The sequence below is a fragment of the Hylobates moloch genome, unplaced genomic scaffold, assembly GCF_009828535.3.
Source record: "Hylobates moloch isolate HMO894 unplaced genomic scaffold, HMol_V3 SCAFFOLD_12, whole genome shotgun sequence".
NCBI classification, from domain to species: Eukaryota; Metazoa; Chordata; class Mammalia; order Primates; family Hylobatidae; genus Hylobates; species Hylobates moloch.
Genome location: NW_026652287.1, coordinates 22845188 through 22861795, shown reverse-complemented (window position 1 = coordinate 22861795; position 16608 = coordinate 22845188). Strand labels below are relative to the sequence as shown.

General features: G+C 39.6%; 1 protein-coding gene across 3 annotated transcripts in view; it reads left to right on the top strand.

Annotated features, from left to right (window-relative positions):
• IFT81 (intraflagellar transport 81) overlaps nucleotides 1-16608 on the top strand; it is a 93509-nt gene that overhangs the window by 15138 nt on the left and 61763 nt on the right. For all 3 annotated transcript variants that reach the window (XM_032168713.2, XM_058425939.1, XM_032168716.1), the window contains exons 9-10: nucleotides 3312-3475; nucleotides 6934-7029. In XM_032168713.2, coding sequence (XP_032024604.1) covers nucleotides 3312-3475; nucleotides 6934-7029 — 260 coding nt within the window. The remainder of the gene's footprint in view (nucleotides 1-3311; nucleotides 3476-6933; nucleotides 7030-16608) is intronic.

The window sequence follows — 16608 nt, the reverse complement described above, 5'->3', positions numbered from 1 at the left end:
TAGCTTATATTTAAAATGTGTTTAAAAAAATTTTTTTTTAATTTTACTTTAAGTTTTGGGTTACATGTGCTGAATGTGCAGGTTTGCTACATAAGTATACATGTGCCATGGTGGTTTGCTGCACCTATCAACCTGTCATCTAGGTTTTAAGCTCTGCACGCTTTAAGTATTTGTCTGAATGCTCTTCTTCCCCTTTCCTCCCATGCCCTAAAGTGTATTCTTGATTACTTTTGACATACGCATACACTGGTGAAACCATCAGCTTTTAATCAAGATCACAAACCTATCCATCACCCCCAAACATTTCCATTGACTCTTTTTAATGTCTCACTCTTGCCCCCTTCTGCCTTTCTGTCCGTCCCCAGGCAACCATGGATTTGCTTTCTGTCACTATAAATCAGTTTGTATTTTCTAGAATTAGAAACTTTTTTTTAAATAGAGAAAATATTATTTGAGAATTTTAAATCTTAAAAACATTTTAGTCTTTGATTCCATGCATCTCTAATTACATGGGGTACGCTTAAGAACCTGAGGATGGAAAAGCTGGTCATCTAACAGACAAAGAAGCCAGGATGTAGATTTAATTGAAAACCACATAGGAATGACTGACTAATTACAGTGTGATTTATTTATTTTTATTATTTATTTACTTATTTATTTATTTTTTGAGATGGAGTTTCGCTCCTGTTGCCCAGGCTGATGTGCAATGGCGTGATCTTGGCACACTGCAACCTCCACCTCCCAGGTTCAAGCAATTCTCCTGCCTCAGCCTCCCAAGTAGCTGGGATTACAGGCATATGCCACCACACCCGGCTAATTTTGTATTTTTTTTTAGTAGAGATGGGGTTTCTCCATGTTGGTCAAGCTGGTCTCAAACTCCCGACCTCAGGTGATCTGCCCACCTCAGCCTCCCAAAGTGCTGGGATTACAGGCGTGAGCCACCATGCCTGGCCTATTTTTTATTTTTTGAGATGGAGTTTCACTCTTGTTGCCCAGGCTAGAGTGCAATGGCATGATCTCGGCTCACCGCAACCTCTACCTCCCGGGTTCAAGCGATTCTCCTGCCTCAAGCGTCTCTACAGCCTCCGGGGTAGCTGGGATTACAGGCATAAGTCACCATGCCCGGCTAATTTTTTGTATATTTGGTAGAGATGGGGTTTCTCCATGTTGGTCAGGCTGGTCTCAAACTCCCAACCTCAGGTGATTCACCTGCCTTGGCCTCTCAAAGTGCTGGGATTACAGGCGTGAGGCACCACGCCCAGCTTACAGTGTGATTTATTAAACACTTTCTCTTCTCTTCCTTTTTCTAATCCTGAAAAAAGAAGGAATAGTGAAGTAATGAATGGAAAACTTAGAATTTGCAGTTAATAAAATTTTACATGTTAATATATGGTTAGCACAATGGAACTAAAAATAGTTTTAAGGCTTTGGGCCAGATGTATTATGCAATCTATGTACACAGATTACTTAAACCAGAAACGCCATGTGTTAAAAACTCGAGCCACTCCAGACGCAGTGGCTCACACATGTAATCCCAGCACTTTGGGAGGCCCAGGCAGGCGGATAACTTGAGGTCAGGAGTTGCAGACCAGCCTGGCCTTAACATGATGAAACCCTGTCTCTACCAAAAAGTACATGATGAAACCCTGTCTCTACCAAAAATACAAAAAATTAGCCGAGCTGGTAGTGTGCAACTAATTCCAGCTACTCAGGAGGCTGAGGCAGGAGAATCGCTTGAACCCAGGGGACAGACAGAGGATGCAGTGAACCCAGAATGTACCACTGCACTCCAACCTGAGTGACAGAGCAAGATTTCATCTAAAACAGAAACCAAAAAACATTCAAGTCAGAATTTGTAAATGTGTGAATGGAAAGATCTGAAATAAACCTTGTAAATCTCTCTAGGCTGGGAATTTAAAACAAGACCGTTATTCACTGAAAATCTGTGTGTATAGTTGTCCATCTGCAAAAATAAGAAAACTAAAATATTAAAAATATAAATTGCCACCTAACTGTAAACTAATAATACTCTACAAAATAAAAAATACCAAAACATGGAAAACTTAAAACATTTATGTGTAGGTAGATACTTTGTTTCTTTTTTCTTTTCTTTTTTTGAGACAGAGTCTCCCTCTGTCCCCCAGGCTGGAATGCAGTGACGGTGACACGATCTTGGCTCACTGCATCCTCTTCCTCCCAGGTTCAAGCGATCCTTGTTCCTCAGCCTCCCAAGTAGCTGGGACTACAGGCATGCGCCACCATGCCCGGCTAATTTTTATATTTTTAGTAGAGACAGGGTTTTGCCATGTTGCCCAGGCTGCTCTCGAACTCTTGACCTAGGTAATCCACCCACCTCGGCCTCCCAAAGTGCTGAAATTACAGGCGTGAGCCACTGCACCTGGCCTGTTACTCTTTTTTAGATTTTAACTTGTCGTGCTTTTAGTAATGTCTTCATTGGCTTGAAGCTGGCAAATGATAATGAATTACCATTTATGAACTGTTATAATAGAAATATAAATTGTTCTGGGTACAGTGGCTCACACCTGTAATCCCAGCACTTTGAGAGGCTGAGGCGGGTAACTGCTCAAGCCCAGGAGTTAGAGACCAGCCTGGGCAACATGGCAAAACCTCATCTCTACAAAAAAAATACAAAAATTACCTAGGCGTGGTGATGTACACCTGTGGTGCCAGCTACTTCCAGCTACTCAGGAGGCTAAGGTGGGAGGATCACTTGAGCTGTGAAGGTTTAGGATGCAGTGAGCTGAGATAGTGCCACTGCACTCTAGCCTGGGTGACAGAGCAAGACCCTGTCTCAAAAAAATAAAAATACATATATATATATATATATATATATATATATATATCATCAAAAGTATTCCAAAAGAAAAAAAATACATGATCATCTGTATAAAAGAGCACCTGGGTTAGATTTTATTTGTGTTATCATTTGGTTCATGGGTCTCTTAAATACTTAGAAGGTAAAATATGACCCAACAATATATCTGGCTCTGCACATGTTATTTTTGCATATTGTGGGATATAAAAGAATTAGGTTATAATTTGAAAAGGTCATAATAACACTTTTTCTATAATTATTTAAATATTCTTCCATGTAAATTATGTTTCTTCATTTTCATTGTAATTAACAATAAAATATTTCAATGGCCAATCTTTTATTGTACTATGCTAGATATTATACAGATTGTTTTCAACAGATATGCCCTATCCAGGTCTTATATTTAAAATAGTATACAGAATATCACTGTTACCTACTCTTTTGGGCTGAATATTTATTTATTTTATTTTTAAAGGTTTAATGAAGAGGCTAGAGGAGGAGATAAAATTTAATTTATATATGGTAACTGAAAAATTTCCTAAAGAATTAGAAAATAAGAAAAAGGAATTACATTTTTTACAAAAAGTAGTTTCAGAGCCAGCTATGGGCCATTCTGATCTTCTTGAACTTGAATCTAAAGTAAGTGAGAATCATCTTTTTATAGCTCTCAATTTTATCTGATCCCCAGTCCTATAAAATTATGTGAACTGCTTTCTGTAGTATCCCACTATTGACTCTTAAATTAACCTATGCTAAGAGTTGACAACTCTTATGAGGAATTGTCCTTTATGAGGAATTATAGAATGTTATGCTATTACTTAATGCACATGATGTTATGAAAACATAGCCAATTGATTGGCAAATGAAGTAACTTAAATATGTAAATTAATGCATATGAATTAACCAGTGGCTTTATGTCTTCTTAATATAAGCATTTAGATGGGAAATTTAAAAATATTTTAATTGTCATTAATTTTTATTTCCAAGCAAAATATTATAGCAAATTTTATATTTAAAGCTAATATTTTTATTAACCTTGTACACCTGCCTTGGAATTACTAAATGTTGTAATGCTTATTGAAAGCTGGTATCAGGTTATACCAGGTTTTTTTTTTGAGATAGTACTTGCTCTGTTGCCCAGGCTAGAGTACAGTGGCCCAATCTCAGCTAACTGCAACCTCTGCCTCCTGGGTTCAAGTGATTCTCCAGCCTCAGCCTCCCAACTAGCTGGGATTACAGGCACAAGCCACCATGCCTGGCTAATTTTTTGGTTTTTGTTTGTTTGTTTTTTGTTTTTTTGTTTTTTGTTTTTTTTGAGACGGAGTCTTGTTCTGTTGCCCAGGCTGGAGTGCAGTGGCGTGATCTTGGCTCACTGCAACCTCCGTTTCCCGAGTTCAAGCGATTCTCCTGCCTCAGCCTCCTGAGTAGCTGGGATTACAGGCACGCGCCACCACGCCTGGCTAATTTTTGTATTTGTAGTAGAGACAGGGTTTCACCATGTTGGTCATGCTGGTCTCGAACTCCTGACCTTGTGATCCACCCATCTCTGCCTCCTGAAGTGCTGGGATTACAGGCGTGAGCCACCACACCAGGCCTTGTTTTGTTTTTTGAGACGGAGTCTTGCTCTGTTGCCTAGGCTGGAGTGCAGTGGTGAGATCTCAGTTCCCTGCAACCTCTGCCTCCCAGGTTCAAGCCATTCTCCTGCCTCAGCCTCCCAAGTAGCCTCCCAAGTAGCTGGGACTACAGATATGTGCCACCATGCCTGGCCAATTTTTTTATTTTTAATAGAGATGGGGGTTTTGCCATTTGTCCAGGCTGGTCTCGAACTCCTGACCTCCGGTGATCTGCCCACCTCAGCCTCCCAAAGTGCTGGGATTACAGGTGTGAGCCACTGTGCTTGGCCTGATTATACCATTTTTGTTCCCTAGAATTAAAACGCTAGGTCAGGTGCAGTGCCTTTTTTTTTTTTTTTGATGAAACTTGCTCTGTTGCCCAGGCTGGAGTGCAGTGGCACAATCTCGGCTCACTGCAACCTTCACCTCCTGGGTTCAAGCGATTCTTCTGCCTCAGTCTCTTGACTAGCTGGGATTACAGGCACACGCCACTATGCCTGTCTAATTTTTTTTTTTTTTTTTGACATGGAGTCTCACACTGTCACCTAGGCTGGAGTTCAGTGACATGATCACAGCTCACTGCAGCCTCCATCTCCCAGGCTCAAGTGATCCTCCCACCTCAGCTTCCCAAGCAGCTGGGACTACAAGGTGCATGCCACCAGTTCTGGCCAACTTTTGAATTTTTTGTACAGACAGGGTCTGGCCATGTTGCCCAGCATGGTCTTGACCTCCCAGATTCAAGAGATCTGCCTGCCTCCGTCCGTCTGAGTCTCCCAAAGTGCAGGGATTACAGGTGTGGGCCATTGCACTCAGCCTAATTGAAATGTTTTGACTTGCTAATTCTTTAGTGTGCTTACTATGTGGTTAATAGCCACTACAATTAAATACATAATTCTGACTGTTTTTTTTGTTTTTTTGGTTTTTTTTTGAGATGGAGTGTAGCTCTGTTGCCCAGGCTGGAGTACAGTGGTGCGATCCGGGCTCACTGCAACCTCCACCTCCTGGATTCGAGTGAATTCTGCCTCAGCCTCCCGAGTAGCTGGAATTACAGGCACCCACCACCACGCCCAGCTAATTTTTGTATTTTTAGTAGAGACGGGGTTTCACTGTGTTGGCCAGGCTAGTCTCTAACTCCTGACCTTGTGATCCACCCACCTCAGCCTCCCAAAGTGCTGGGATTACAGGCGTGAGCCACCGCGCCCAGGCCTGACTGTTTTATTCTTTTAATTTACTTAGAAAAATTAAATGTCCAAGTCAGATCTGGCTAAAATTTTGTTTTGTTTTGTTTTGTTTTTGAGATGGAGTCTCACTCTGTCACCCAGGCTGGAGTCCAGTGGTGCGATCTCGGCTCACTGCAACCTCCACCTGCTGGGTTCAAGTGATTCTCCTGCCTCAGCCCCCGGAGTAGCCAGGACTACAGGTGCATGCCACCAAGCCCAGCTAATTTTTTGTATTTTTAGTAGAGACGGGGTTTCACCATGTTGGCCAGGCTGGTCTTGACCTCCTGACCTCAGATGATCCACCCGCCTCAGCCTCCCAAAGTGTTTCAATTACAGGCATGAGCCACCGTGCCCAGCCTAATCTGACTAAAATTTAATGTCACAGAATTAGGGTTAGGGTTAGAGAGAACTCTAATCTTTCAAAGGATGGATACACTGAAAACCATGGTTTTTGTTTTGATTTGTTGAGGAACTATATGCTTCTGTCAGATTTATTCAGTTTTATTACATTTTGGAAAGATTTAGATTAATGATTAGGATAAATGACAGCTATCAAAGAATCACAGATTACTAGCACAGGAAGGGTGTTATCTCTGTCAACTCTCAGCTGGGTTCATGAATCCTTGTAATAAATCCCTAGTGCACGTTTGTTCACATTTGCTTTATCACTTGCAGTGACTTGAAGTCACAACCTAGGTGAGGGGATAACTTCAGATTTTTAGAAAGCATCTTGGTGGTAATGTATAAATATTTCATGTAAAATACTTTAGGATAATTTAGACATAGATGATTAAATCTATGTAAGTAATCAAACTGTGTAACTATATATCATGAAATGTAAATTGTTTCTAAAAGTAATCATAACAAGCTCCCCATAACATTAATGGAACTGTTTTGCCCATCAGAGACTTAATGTTAAGAACTGTAAATTCCGGATGGGTGCCGTGGCTCACCTCTGTAATCCCAGCACTTTGGGAGGCCAAGGTGGGAGGATCACTTGAGCCCAGGAATTCAAAATCAGTCTGGGCAACATAGCAAGACCCCATCTCTTAAAAAAAAAATTAGGTGAAACTGAGACCTTGTCTCTAAAAAAAAAAAAAAAAAAAAAAAAAAAAAAAAACCTTGTCTCTAAAAAAAAAAAAAAAAAAAAAAAAAAAAAAAAAAAAGAACCATAAATTCAAAGCTGGTTTGGCCAGCCGTCACTTAGTTTGTGTACTTATAGGAAAAGTTTTAACTTTTTTTTTTTGCTTTCATGCTATTTTAGATAAATGAAATAAACACAGAAATTAACCAGTTGGTTGAAAAGAAAATGATGAGAAATGAGCCCATTGAAGGCAAACTCTTACTGTATAGGCAACAGGTAAGAACATTCTTTTGGCTCACATATTTAGATCTGTAAGCATATTTGTAAACCACTGGCTGTGTTATCGATAGTCTTAAAGTGAGAAGGAAGTAGAGAATAAATGTTGTTCTGTCACTGCTAATCTCCAGAGTATATCAAAGAATTAGTGGAAAAGCCACAAAAGATGCTTATTCAAGTTTGAAATTATGATACCCCTAATAATGCTTAGTTTCCTTAGCATGTACAAACTGTGGTAATAGAGCTATTTGTGTTTGTATCTGTGACTGTGGAATTTATTTTTAAAATGAAAACTTACCTTAGGTGGTATAAATAAAAATATTTATAATTTTTAGTGAGTTAATAACAGTATGCTTTTTCAAGTTTAAAGTTAGTTTGCAAGTGTAGAATAAATTAAATTTTAGTGCTAAAGCATTTATTATTTTATCCACAACTAAATTGTCACTTAGTTTTTGAGGGTACTTATCTTGTTTATATTTCTATAAAAGATTCAAATAAAGGCCATGGCTTATCTGAAAAGAACCCAGGCAGGAAAATTTTAGTGTGAAGAGCATTCTAAAACCTCAGAAAATACGAAGCTACATAACAAAGCATTATTTAAGGACATTAGAATTTTTTTAAACCTTTATAACGGAAAATTTCAATCAATTACAAAGGTAGAGGCAAATTGTTCAATAAACCCTCATGTGTCCCTGAGCTACAGGGCTCATGGCCATTCTTGTTTCCTTTATACTACCAACCCCAACTGTATTATTTTGAAGCATATCTTAGACTTCATCATATCATTTCATCTATAAATGTTTCAGAACATATATCTAAAAGATAAAGGCTTTTTAACTTAACCACAACGTACTACATCTGAAAATTTTAATAATTCCTTAATATCAGAAAATATTCAGTCAGCCAGGAAATCAGTGACATTTCCTCGTCTCTCTTTTTTTCAATTAAGATCCATATGGGATTCATATCAGCATTTGGCTGATAAGTTTTTTTTCTGGTTTTTTTTTTTTTTTTGCTGTCACCTATCTGTCCCAGAAAGTTTGTCTCTTTTAATCCATATGTTCTCATCGATTTATCTATTTAGTGATTTTTGGCAATATATGTGTTGACAAAACTGGTTCATTTTTCCCATGATATTTCCAACAGTTTGTATTTTACTGATTGCAACCCTATGGTGTTGTTTTACCATGTTCATTTGTTTCCTGTATTTCCTATAAATTAGAACTAAGAGCTTGAACAGATTCTGGTTTGATTTTTTTTGGCAAGAAAACTTCCTAGGTGGTATTACATACTTTTATTTGGAAGTGATAATGCTTGGCTGTCTCTTATTGTGACATGAGCAGCCACTTACTATCATTGCTCATTGCTTATCCATTAATTTTATTATAAATTATAAAATGTTCATATTTTGATTCCTTCTTCATTTATTAGCTGGACTACCTTTTTTTTTTTGAGATGGAGTCTCGCTGTCACCCAGGCTGGAGTGCAGTGGTCTCGGCTCACTGCAACCTCCGCCTCCCAGGTTCAAGCAATTCCCTGCCTCATCCTCCTGAGTAGCTGGGATTACAGGTGCCCGCCACCATGACTGGCTAATTTTTGTATATTTAGTAGAGACAGGGTTTCACCATCTTGGCCAGGCTGGTCTTGAACTCCTGACCTCATGATCCACCCGCCTTGGCCTCCCAAAGTGCTGGGATTACAGGTGTGAGCCACCGTGCCCGGCCCTGGACTACTTTTATAAAGAGAAAACCTCTCATCAACTATTTGGTTATCCTGAGTTATAGTTCATATAGGATAGGCAGAGTATATGCTTGGTTTTTATCATTATTTACCAGTTTTCATAATGAATTTGTTTCCTCTAACTCATTTGTATCCTCCAACAGTGAAGTGATCAGTTAGGGCTATTTTTTGTTGTTTTTTATTTAATCTCATTATGAATCCTAGATATTATCATATAAGTTTTAAACAGTATCCTTAATGATGCTCAAATTGTCCCAGTTTTGGCTAATGGGAGGCTTTTCAAGTTAACTTTTGACTTCTTTTCAGATTCTAGTGGTCTTTGATAATTTCCTTGCTTTCTGCATTATTTAAGACATTTCTAGGCTCATCATTTACATTTCCTACTCTAGACCTGGAATTAGACTTTCTTCTATGAACCTGATTTGTTTTAGCAGGAAATGGTATTTAGAAACTGAAACGGGGAAAGTTCGCTTGTCCCCATTGCAGGGCATGTGACGGGGGAGTGGCTCGCTTCTTCAGTGCCCCACTGCTCAAACCTCTAGAGGAGCGTATAGACAGGTAGGTTGTGGGGCTCTGTCCCCACAGCAGTGTCTAGGGGTGAATGTTTACAGCTGAAGCCCCAGTGGGCATGTGTTACAGTGTGCTCTTTTAGTTTAGCCATCCCTAGGTGGCTTGTGTTAGTCAGCTCAATTAGACCCCTACCTTATCACAAGGACAGAGGGCTTTCTGTATCCTGGGGTTCTTGTCTTGGTGTACCAGAAGAATCAGATCACATGTGGGCTTGGAGAATGGGTGTGTAAGGTTTTATCGAGTGGAAGTAGCTTTCAGCAGATAGGGGAGCCTGAAGGGAGATGGTTTTCCCTTGGAGTCAGGCCGCTGAGTGGCCTGACTCTTCTTCGACCACCCTGACTCTTCTCCCACTGCCCCATCCTGACTCCGCGTCGTTCTGCCAGTCAATGGCCTAGGTCAGTCAGTGGCCTGCTGGTGCCTGTCGGTGTCTCTAGGTGTCAAGCCACTTGTGTCTTCTTCAGCCGATCTGCTCCTCTTGATGTCCAGCCACTTGTGTGTCTGCCTCCTAGGGTCTCGGGGGTTTTTATAGGCACAGGATGGGGGCATGGCAGACCAGGGTGGTCTCGGGAAATGCAACATTTGGGCATGAAGGCAGGAGTGCCTGTCCTCACCTAGGTCCATGGGGACAGACCTGGGGGTGGAGCCCTCACCGGGGACCATGCCCTCCTCTACCTTCCCTGCCCCACTTCTGTATCAAAACCACAGTCTGGGTGTTAGGAGTTCTCGTTGATTTTTTGTTTGTTTGTTTTCTTCACTTTTCTTTTTACTTTGAGACAGAGTCTAGCTTTGTCACCCAGCCTGGAGTGCAATGGCGCGATCTTGGCTCACTACAACCTCTGCCTCCTGGGTTCAAGCGATTCTCCTGCCTCAGCTTCCCAAGTAGCTGGGATTACAGGCACATGCCACCACGTCCGGCTCATTTTGTATTTTTAGTAGAGACAGGGTTTCACCATGTTGGTCAGGCTGGTCTTGAACTCCTGACCTCAAGTGATACACCTGCCTCGGCCTCCCAAAGTGCTGGAATTACAGGTGTGAGCCACTGCACCCAGCCATGTTTTTAGGTAGCCATTGTTTTTAGGTCTTTTCAGTGGACCAGGCTAGGAGGTATTTCTTTCTCTTTCTTTTTCATAAAGTGCACCATCAGTGCATACTAATCCTTCCAGTTCAGATTCAGGACTACTTGGTTTTACTTAGTCTCATCAATCTCACATCTTTTTCCTTATCCCACGTTGAAAATCTTGGTTCTTAGTAACATCAACATAATTTAATTCATGATTTGCTTTTGTCCAGCGGAACCAACATAAATTTATCTTTTGTATAATAATCCACATTTTACACAGAACAGTCTCAGAATAAAAGTACCAGTAATACTATCAAGAATATGATTACTACTGAAAATTGGTTTTTAGTTCATTTTGTCTTTGGGGCATATAGTCAAATAAGTTTCTAGCATCTATCCCTGTTCTTCCACCCTATTCTTTCCTTCCCACATAGGTATTTTTTAAATTTCACACTTTATTATTCCATTAGAAATATTATAGAGACGTATATACTCATATCTCACTTCTTAGGGAAAGAAGAACATATTAAACACACTCTTCTTCTTGCATTTTTTCTTCTTAACAATATATGCTGGCGATCATTCCATAGTAGAAAAAATTTTGTTCCTTTTTAAAAATACCTTGATTGAGATATAATTCACATACCATATAATTCACCCATTTAAAGTGTACACTTCAGTGGTATTTTAGTGTATTTATAGAGTTTGTGCAACCATCACCACAATCAATTTTAGAACAATTTTATCACCCCTAAAAGAAATCCCAAACCCATTAGTACCCACTTTCCGTTTCTCCCCTAAACCCCCAATTTCAACTGATTTGAGACAAAATCAGTCTCTATAGATTTGCCTGTCATGCACATTTCATATAAATGGAATATTTTAATATGTTATTCCTTGTCATTGGCTTCTTTCACTTAGCGTAACATTTTTAAAGTCCATCCATGTTGTAGTATATATATCAGTACATCATTCCTTTTTAATTGCTGACTAATACTCCATTGTATAGCTACATCATGTTTTGTTTATCCATTCATTGGTTGATGGACATTTAGGTTGTTTTCACTTTTTGGCTATTATGAGTAATGCTACTATGAACATTCTTATACAAGTTTTTGTGTGGATATGTGGGATTTTAAGATTATTTTCTAAATTGGCAAATACAAATTGTTTATATTTATGGTATACAACATGATGTTTTGAAATATGTATACATCATGGAATGGCTAAATCAAACTAATAAACATATGCATTACCTCACATACTTTTTTTTTGTGGTAAGAACACTTAACATCTATCCTCTTAACAATTTTCAAGTGTTAAGAGAGATTAACTATAATTATGATATTATACAAAGATCTCTTGAATTTATTCCTCCAACTGAAATTTTACATCCTTTGACCAGTATCTTTTCAATCTATATACCTCCCTAATCCCCTGATAACCACCATTCTACTCTTCTGCTTCCATGAGTTCAGATTTTTAAGATTCCACATACGAGTGAGATCGTGCACTATTTGTCTTTCTGTGCCTGGCTTATTTCATTTAACATAGTGTCCTTTGGGCTCATCCATGTTGTTGTAAATGACAGGATTTCCTTCTTTTTTAAGGCTGAATAGTATTCCATTATGCGTATACACATTTTCTTTATCTATTCATTCACTGATGGACACGTGGGTTGATTCCGTATGTTGACTGTTGAAATTAATGCTGCAATGACCACATAAATGCAGATATCTCTTCAATATACTGATTTTTATTTCCCTTGGACACATACACACTAATGGGATTGCTGGATTATATGCTAGTTCTATTTTTAATTTTTGAGGAACCTCCATACTGTTTTCTATAATGGCTATACTAATTTACATTCCCATCCACAAGGTACCAGAGTTCCCTTTTCTTCACATCTTCACCACCACTTGTTATCTTGTGTCATTTTGATAATAGCCATTCTAACAGTTGTGAGGTGATAGCTCATTTTTAAATTTACATTTCCTTGATGATTAGGGATGCTGAGCATTTTTTCACATACCCATTGGCCATTTGTATGTCTTTAACAAATGTCTCTTTAGGTTCTTTGCCCATTGTTTAATCAGGTTATCTGGTTTTTTTGATATTGAGTTGAGTTCCTTATATATTTTGGATATTAACCCCATTTTTGAATTAGGTTGTTTGGATTTTTGTTGTTGGGTTTTAGGAGTTCTCTGTATATTCTGGATTTTTTTTTCTTAGAGATAGGGTCTCACTCTGTTGCCCAGGCTGGAGTGTGTCATCATAGCTCACTGCAGCCTTGAACTCCTGGGCCCAAGTGATTCTCCCTCCTCAGCCTCCCAAGTAGCTGAGACTACAGGCACCTGCCACTGCACCTGGCTAATTTTTTGTAGAGATGGGATCTTCCTACAGTGCCCAGTCTGGTCTGCAATCCCTTCAAGAGATCCTCCCACCTGGACTTCCCAAAGTACTGGGATTACAAGCATCATCCACCATGCCTGGCTTATTCGGGATGTTAATCCCTTATCAGATACATGATTTGCAAATACTTTCTCCCATTCTGTGTGTTGCCTTTTTACTCTGTTGACAGTGTCTTTTGATGCACAAAAATTTTAAATTCTCATGAAGTCCAGTTTGTCTAATTTTTTCTTTTGTTGCCTGTGCTTTCGGTGTCATATCCAATAAATCATCGCTAAATCCAGTGTTGTGAAACATTTGCCCTATGTTTCCTTCTAACAGTCTTATGCTGTTCCCTAACAGTAATACTGGCCTCAGAGAATGAGTTAGGAAGTTATGCTACTCTTCAACTTATTGTAAAAGTTTGAGAAGGATTTGGTGTTTGTTATTTTTTACTTTTTTATTTTTGAGATGAAGTTTCGCTCTTGTTGCCCAGGCTGGAGTGCAATGGCGCGATCTTGGCTCACCGCAACCTCCACCTCCTGAGTTCAAGTGATTCTCCTGCCTCAGCCTCCCGAGTAGCTGGGATTACAGGCATGCACCACCATGCCAGCTAATTTTTTATTTTTAGTAGACACATTGTTTCTCCATGTCTCTACTAAAGGTCAGGGTGGTCTTGAACTCCCGACCTCAGGTGATCCACCTGCCTCGGCCTCCCAAAGTGCTGGGATTACAGGCATGAGCCACCACGCCCAGCCTGATATTCGTTAATTTAAGTGTTGGGTGGAATTCACCAGTGAGGCCATCAGATCCAGGGCTTTTCTTTGTTGGGAGATTTTTTTTTTTTTTTTAGACAAAGTCTCACTCTGTCACCTAGGCTGGAGTGCAGTGGCGTGATATCAGCTCACTGCAACCTCTGCCTCCTGGGATCAAGCAGTTCTCTGCCTCAGCCTCCCAAGTAGCTGAGATTACAGGTGCCTGCCACCACCCTTAGCTAATTTTTCTGTATTTTTAGTAGAGATGGTGTTTCACCATCTTGGCCAGTCTGGTCTTGAACTCCTGACCTCATGATACAGCCGCCTTGGCCTCCCAAAGTGCTAGGATTACAGAGCTTGCAATGAGCCGAGATCATGCCATTGCACTCCAGCCCAGGCAACAGTGTGAGACACTATCTCAAAAAAAAAAAAAAAAAAAAAAAAATTTTTGGCCGGGTGTGATGACCCATGCCTGTAATCCCAACACTTTGGGAGGCTGAGGCAGGCAGATCACATGAGGCCAGGAGTTCAAGACCAGCCTGGCCAACATGGTGAAACCCTGTCTCTGTTAAAAGCACAAAAATTAGCCGGGCATGATGGTGCATGTCTGTAATCCCAGCTACTCGGGAGGCTGAGATGGAAAAATCGAACCTGGGAGGTAGAGGTTGCAGTGAGCCAAGATCGTGCCTCTGCATTACAGCCTGGGTGACAGAGCAAGGCTCTGTCTCACAAAAAAAAAAAAAAAGAAAAAGAAAGAAAGAAAAAAATGTATTTTTATTTTCCACTAATTTGTGAATTTACCAGTTTTATTTCTGTTAATGATTTCTAACTTCATCCTGTTGTAGTCAAGTAAGATACTCTGTATGATATCTATCGTTTAAAATCTATTGAAACTTTTTTTTTTTGGACAGTCTCACTCCGTCACCCAGGCTGCAGTGCAGTGGCAAGATCTCAGCCTCTATATGTCTCAGTTTTCTATATGTCTGCTAAATCTAGTTGGTTTATTCTGTTGTATAAGTCCTGTATTTTCTTTTTTTTTTTGAGACGGAGTCTCGCTCTGTCGTCCAGGCTGGAGTGCAGTGGCGTGATCTCGGCTCACTGCAAGCTCCACCTCCCGGGTTCACGCCATTCTCCTGCCTCAGCCTCTCCGAGTAGCTGGGACTACAGGCGCCCGCCACTACGCCCGGCTAATTTTTTTTGTATTTTTAGTAGAGACGGGGTTTCACCGTGGTCTCGATCTCCTGACCTCGTGATCCGCCCGCCTCGGCCTCCCAAAGTGCTGGGATTACAAGCGTGAGCCACTGCGCCCGGCCTAAGTCCTGTATTTTCTAACTTATATTCTGTTTGTTCTATCTATTATTGAGACTGAATGTTGAAGTCTCAAACTATTATTATACAATTGTCTTTTTCTGTGTTCAATTCTGTCAGTTTTTGCTTCATATATTTTGGTGGTCTGTCATTAGATGTGAAAATGTTTGTAATTGCTTATAATCTTGCTGTATTGAACCTTTTATTAATAATGTCCTTCTTTGTCTCTTGTACTCTTTGAAAATTTAAAGTTATTTCATCTGTTATTAATATAGTCACCCTGTTGTCTTTTGTTTACTATTTGAATGGTACATCTTTTTTCATCCTTTCACTTCCAGTTTAATTATGTCTTTGGATCTAAAATGAGTCTCCTGTAGACAGCATTACTTGGATCATGTGGTTTCTTGGAGGGTTTTTTTGAGATGGAGTTTCGCTCCTGTTGCCCAGGCTGGAGTACAATGGCGCGATCTCAGTTCACTGCAACCTCCACCTCCCTAGTTCAAGCGATTCTCCTGCCTCAGCCTCCCGAGTAGCTGGGATTGCAGGCACTTGCCACCACGCCCTGCTAATTTTTTGTATTTTCAGTAGAAACGGGGTTTCACCATATTGACCAGGCTGGTCTTGAACTCCTGACCTCAGGTGATCTGCCGACTTCAGCCTCCCAAAGTTCTGGGATTACAGGCGTGAGCCACCGCGCCCAGCCTGGATCACATGTTTTTTATCCATTCTGCCAATCACTGTCTTTTAATTAGATAGTCAATCTATTTATATTTAAAGTAATTACTGATAAACAGCAACTTCTGTCATTTTGCTATTTGCTTTCTATATGCATTATAGCTTGTTTGCTCCTCATTTCCTGCTTTACTGTCTTTTGTGTTTAGTTGATTTTTTTATGGTGAAATGTTTAAATTCCTTTCTCATTTCCTTTGTGTATATTCTATAGCTATTTCCTTTGTGGTTACCATGGGGATTACATCCTAAAGTTATATCACTGTAATTTGAATTTATATAAGTTTAACTTTAATAACATATAAAAACTCTGCTCCATTACAGCTCCATCCCCACCCCTTTCAGTTGTTCGTGTCACAAAATGACATCTTTACACATTGTGTGCCCCAAAACATAAACTACCAATTCTTTTAGATGCATTATTCTCTTAAATTATATCTTTTACACATTGTATGCCTAAAACATAAACTAATAACTCTTTTAAATGTGTTAATCTCTTAAGTTATATACAAAACAAAATGTGGAGATATAAACCAAAATTACAGTAATACTAGCCATTCAGCTATTAATAATAATTGTGTTGTTTTAAATGTATAGTCTCTTAAATTATGTAGAGAACAAAAAGTGAATTTACAGACCATTGTTACACTAATACTAGCTTTCGTAATTGCTCATGTATTTGCCTTTATTGAGATTTTTCTTTCTTATACAGCTTTGAGTTACTTCCTAGTATCTTTTCATTTCACCTTGCAGGACTTATTTGAGCATTTCTTCCAAGGCAGGTCTAGTTGTAACAAACTCCTTTAGCTTTTGCTTATCTGGGAATGTAGCTTTTGTTTATCTGGGAATGTCTTAATTTATTCTTTACTTTTTTTTTTTTTTTTTTTGGAGATGGAGTCTCACTTCATCACCCAGGATGGAATGCAGTGGCATAATCTCCACTCACTGCAATCTCTACCTCCTGGGTTCAAGCAGTTCTCCTGCCTCAGCCTACCAAGTAGCTGGGACTACAGGTGTGCACCACCA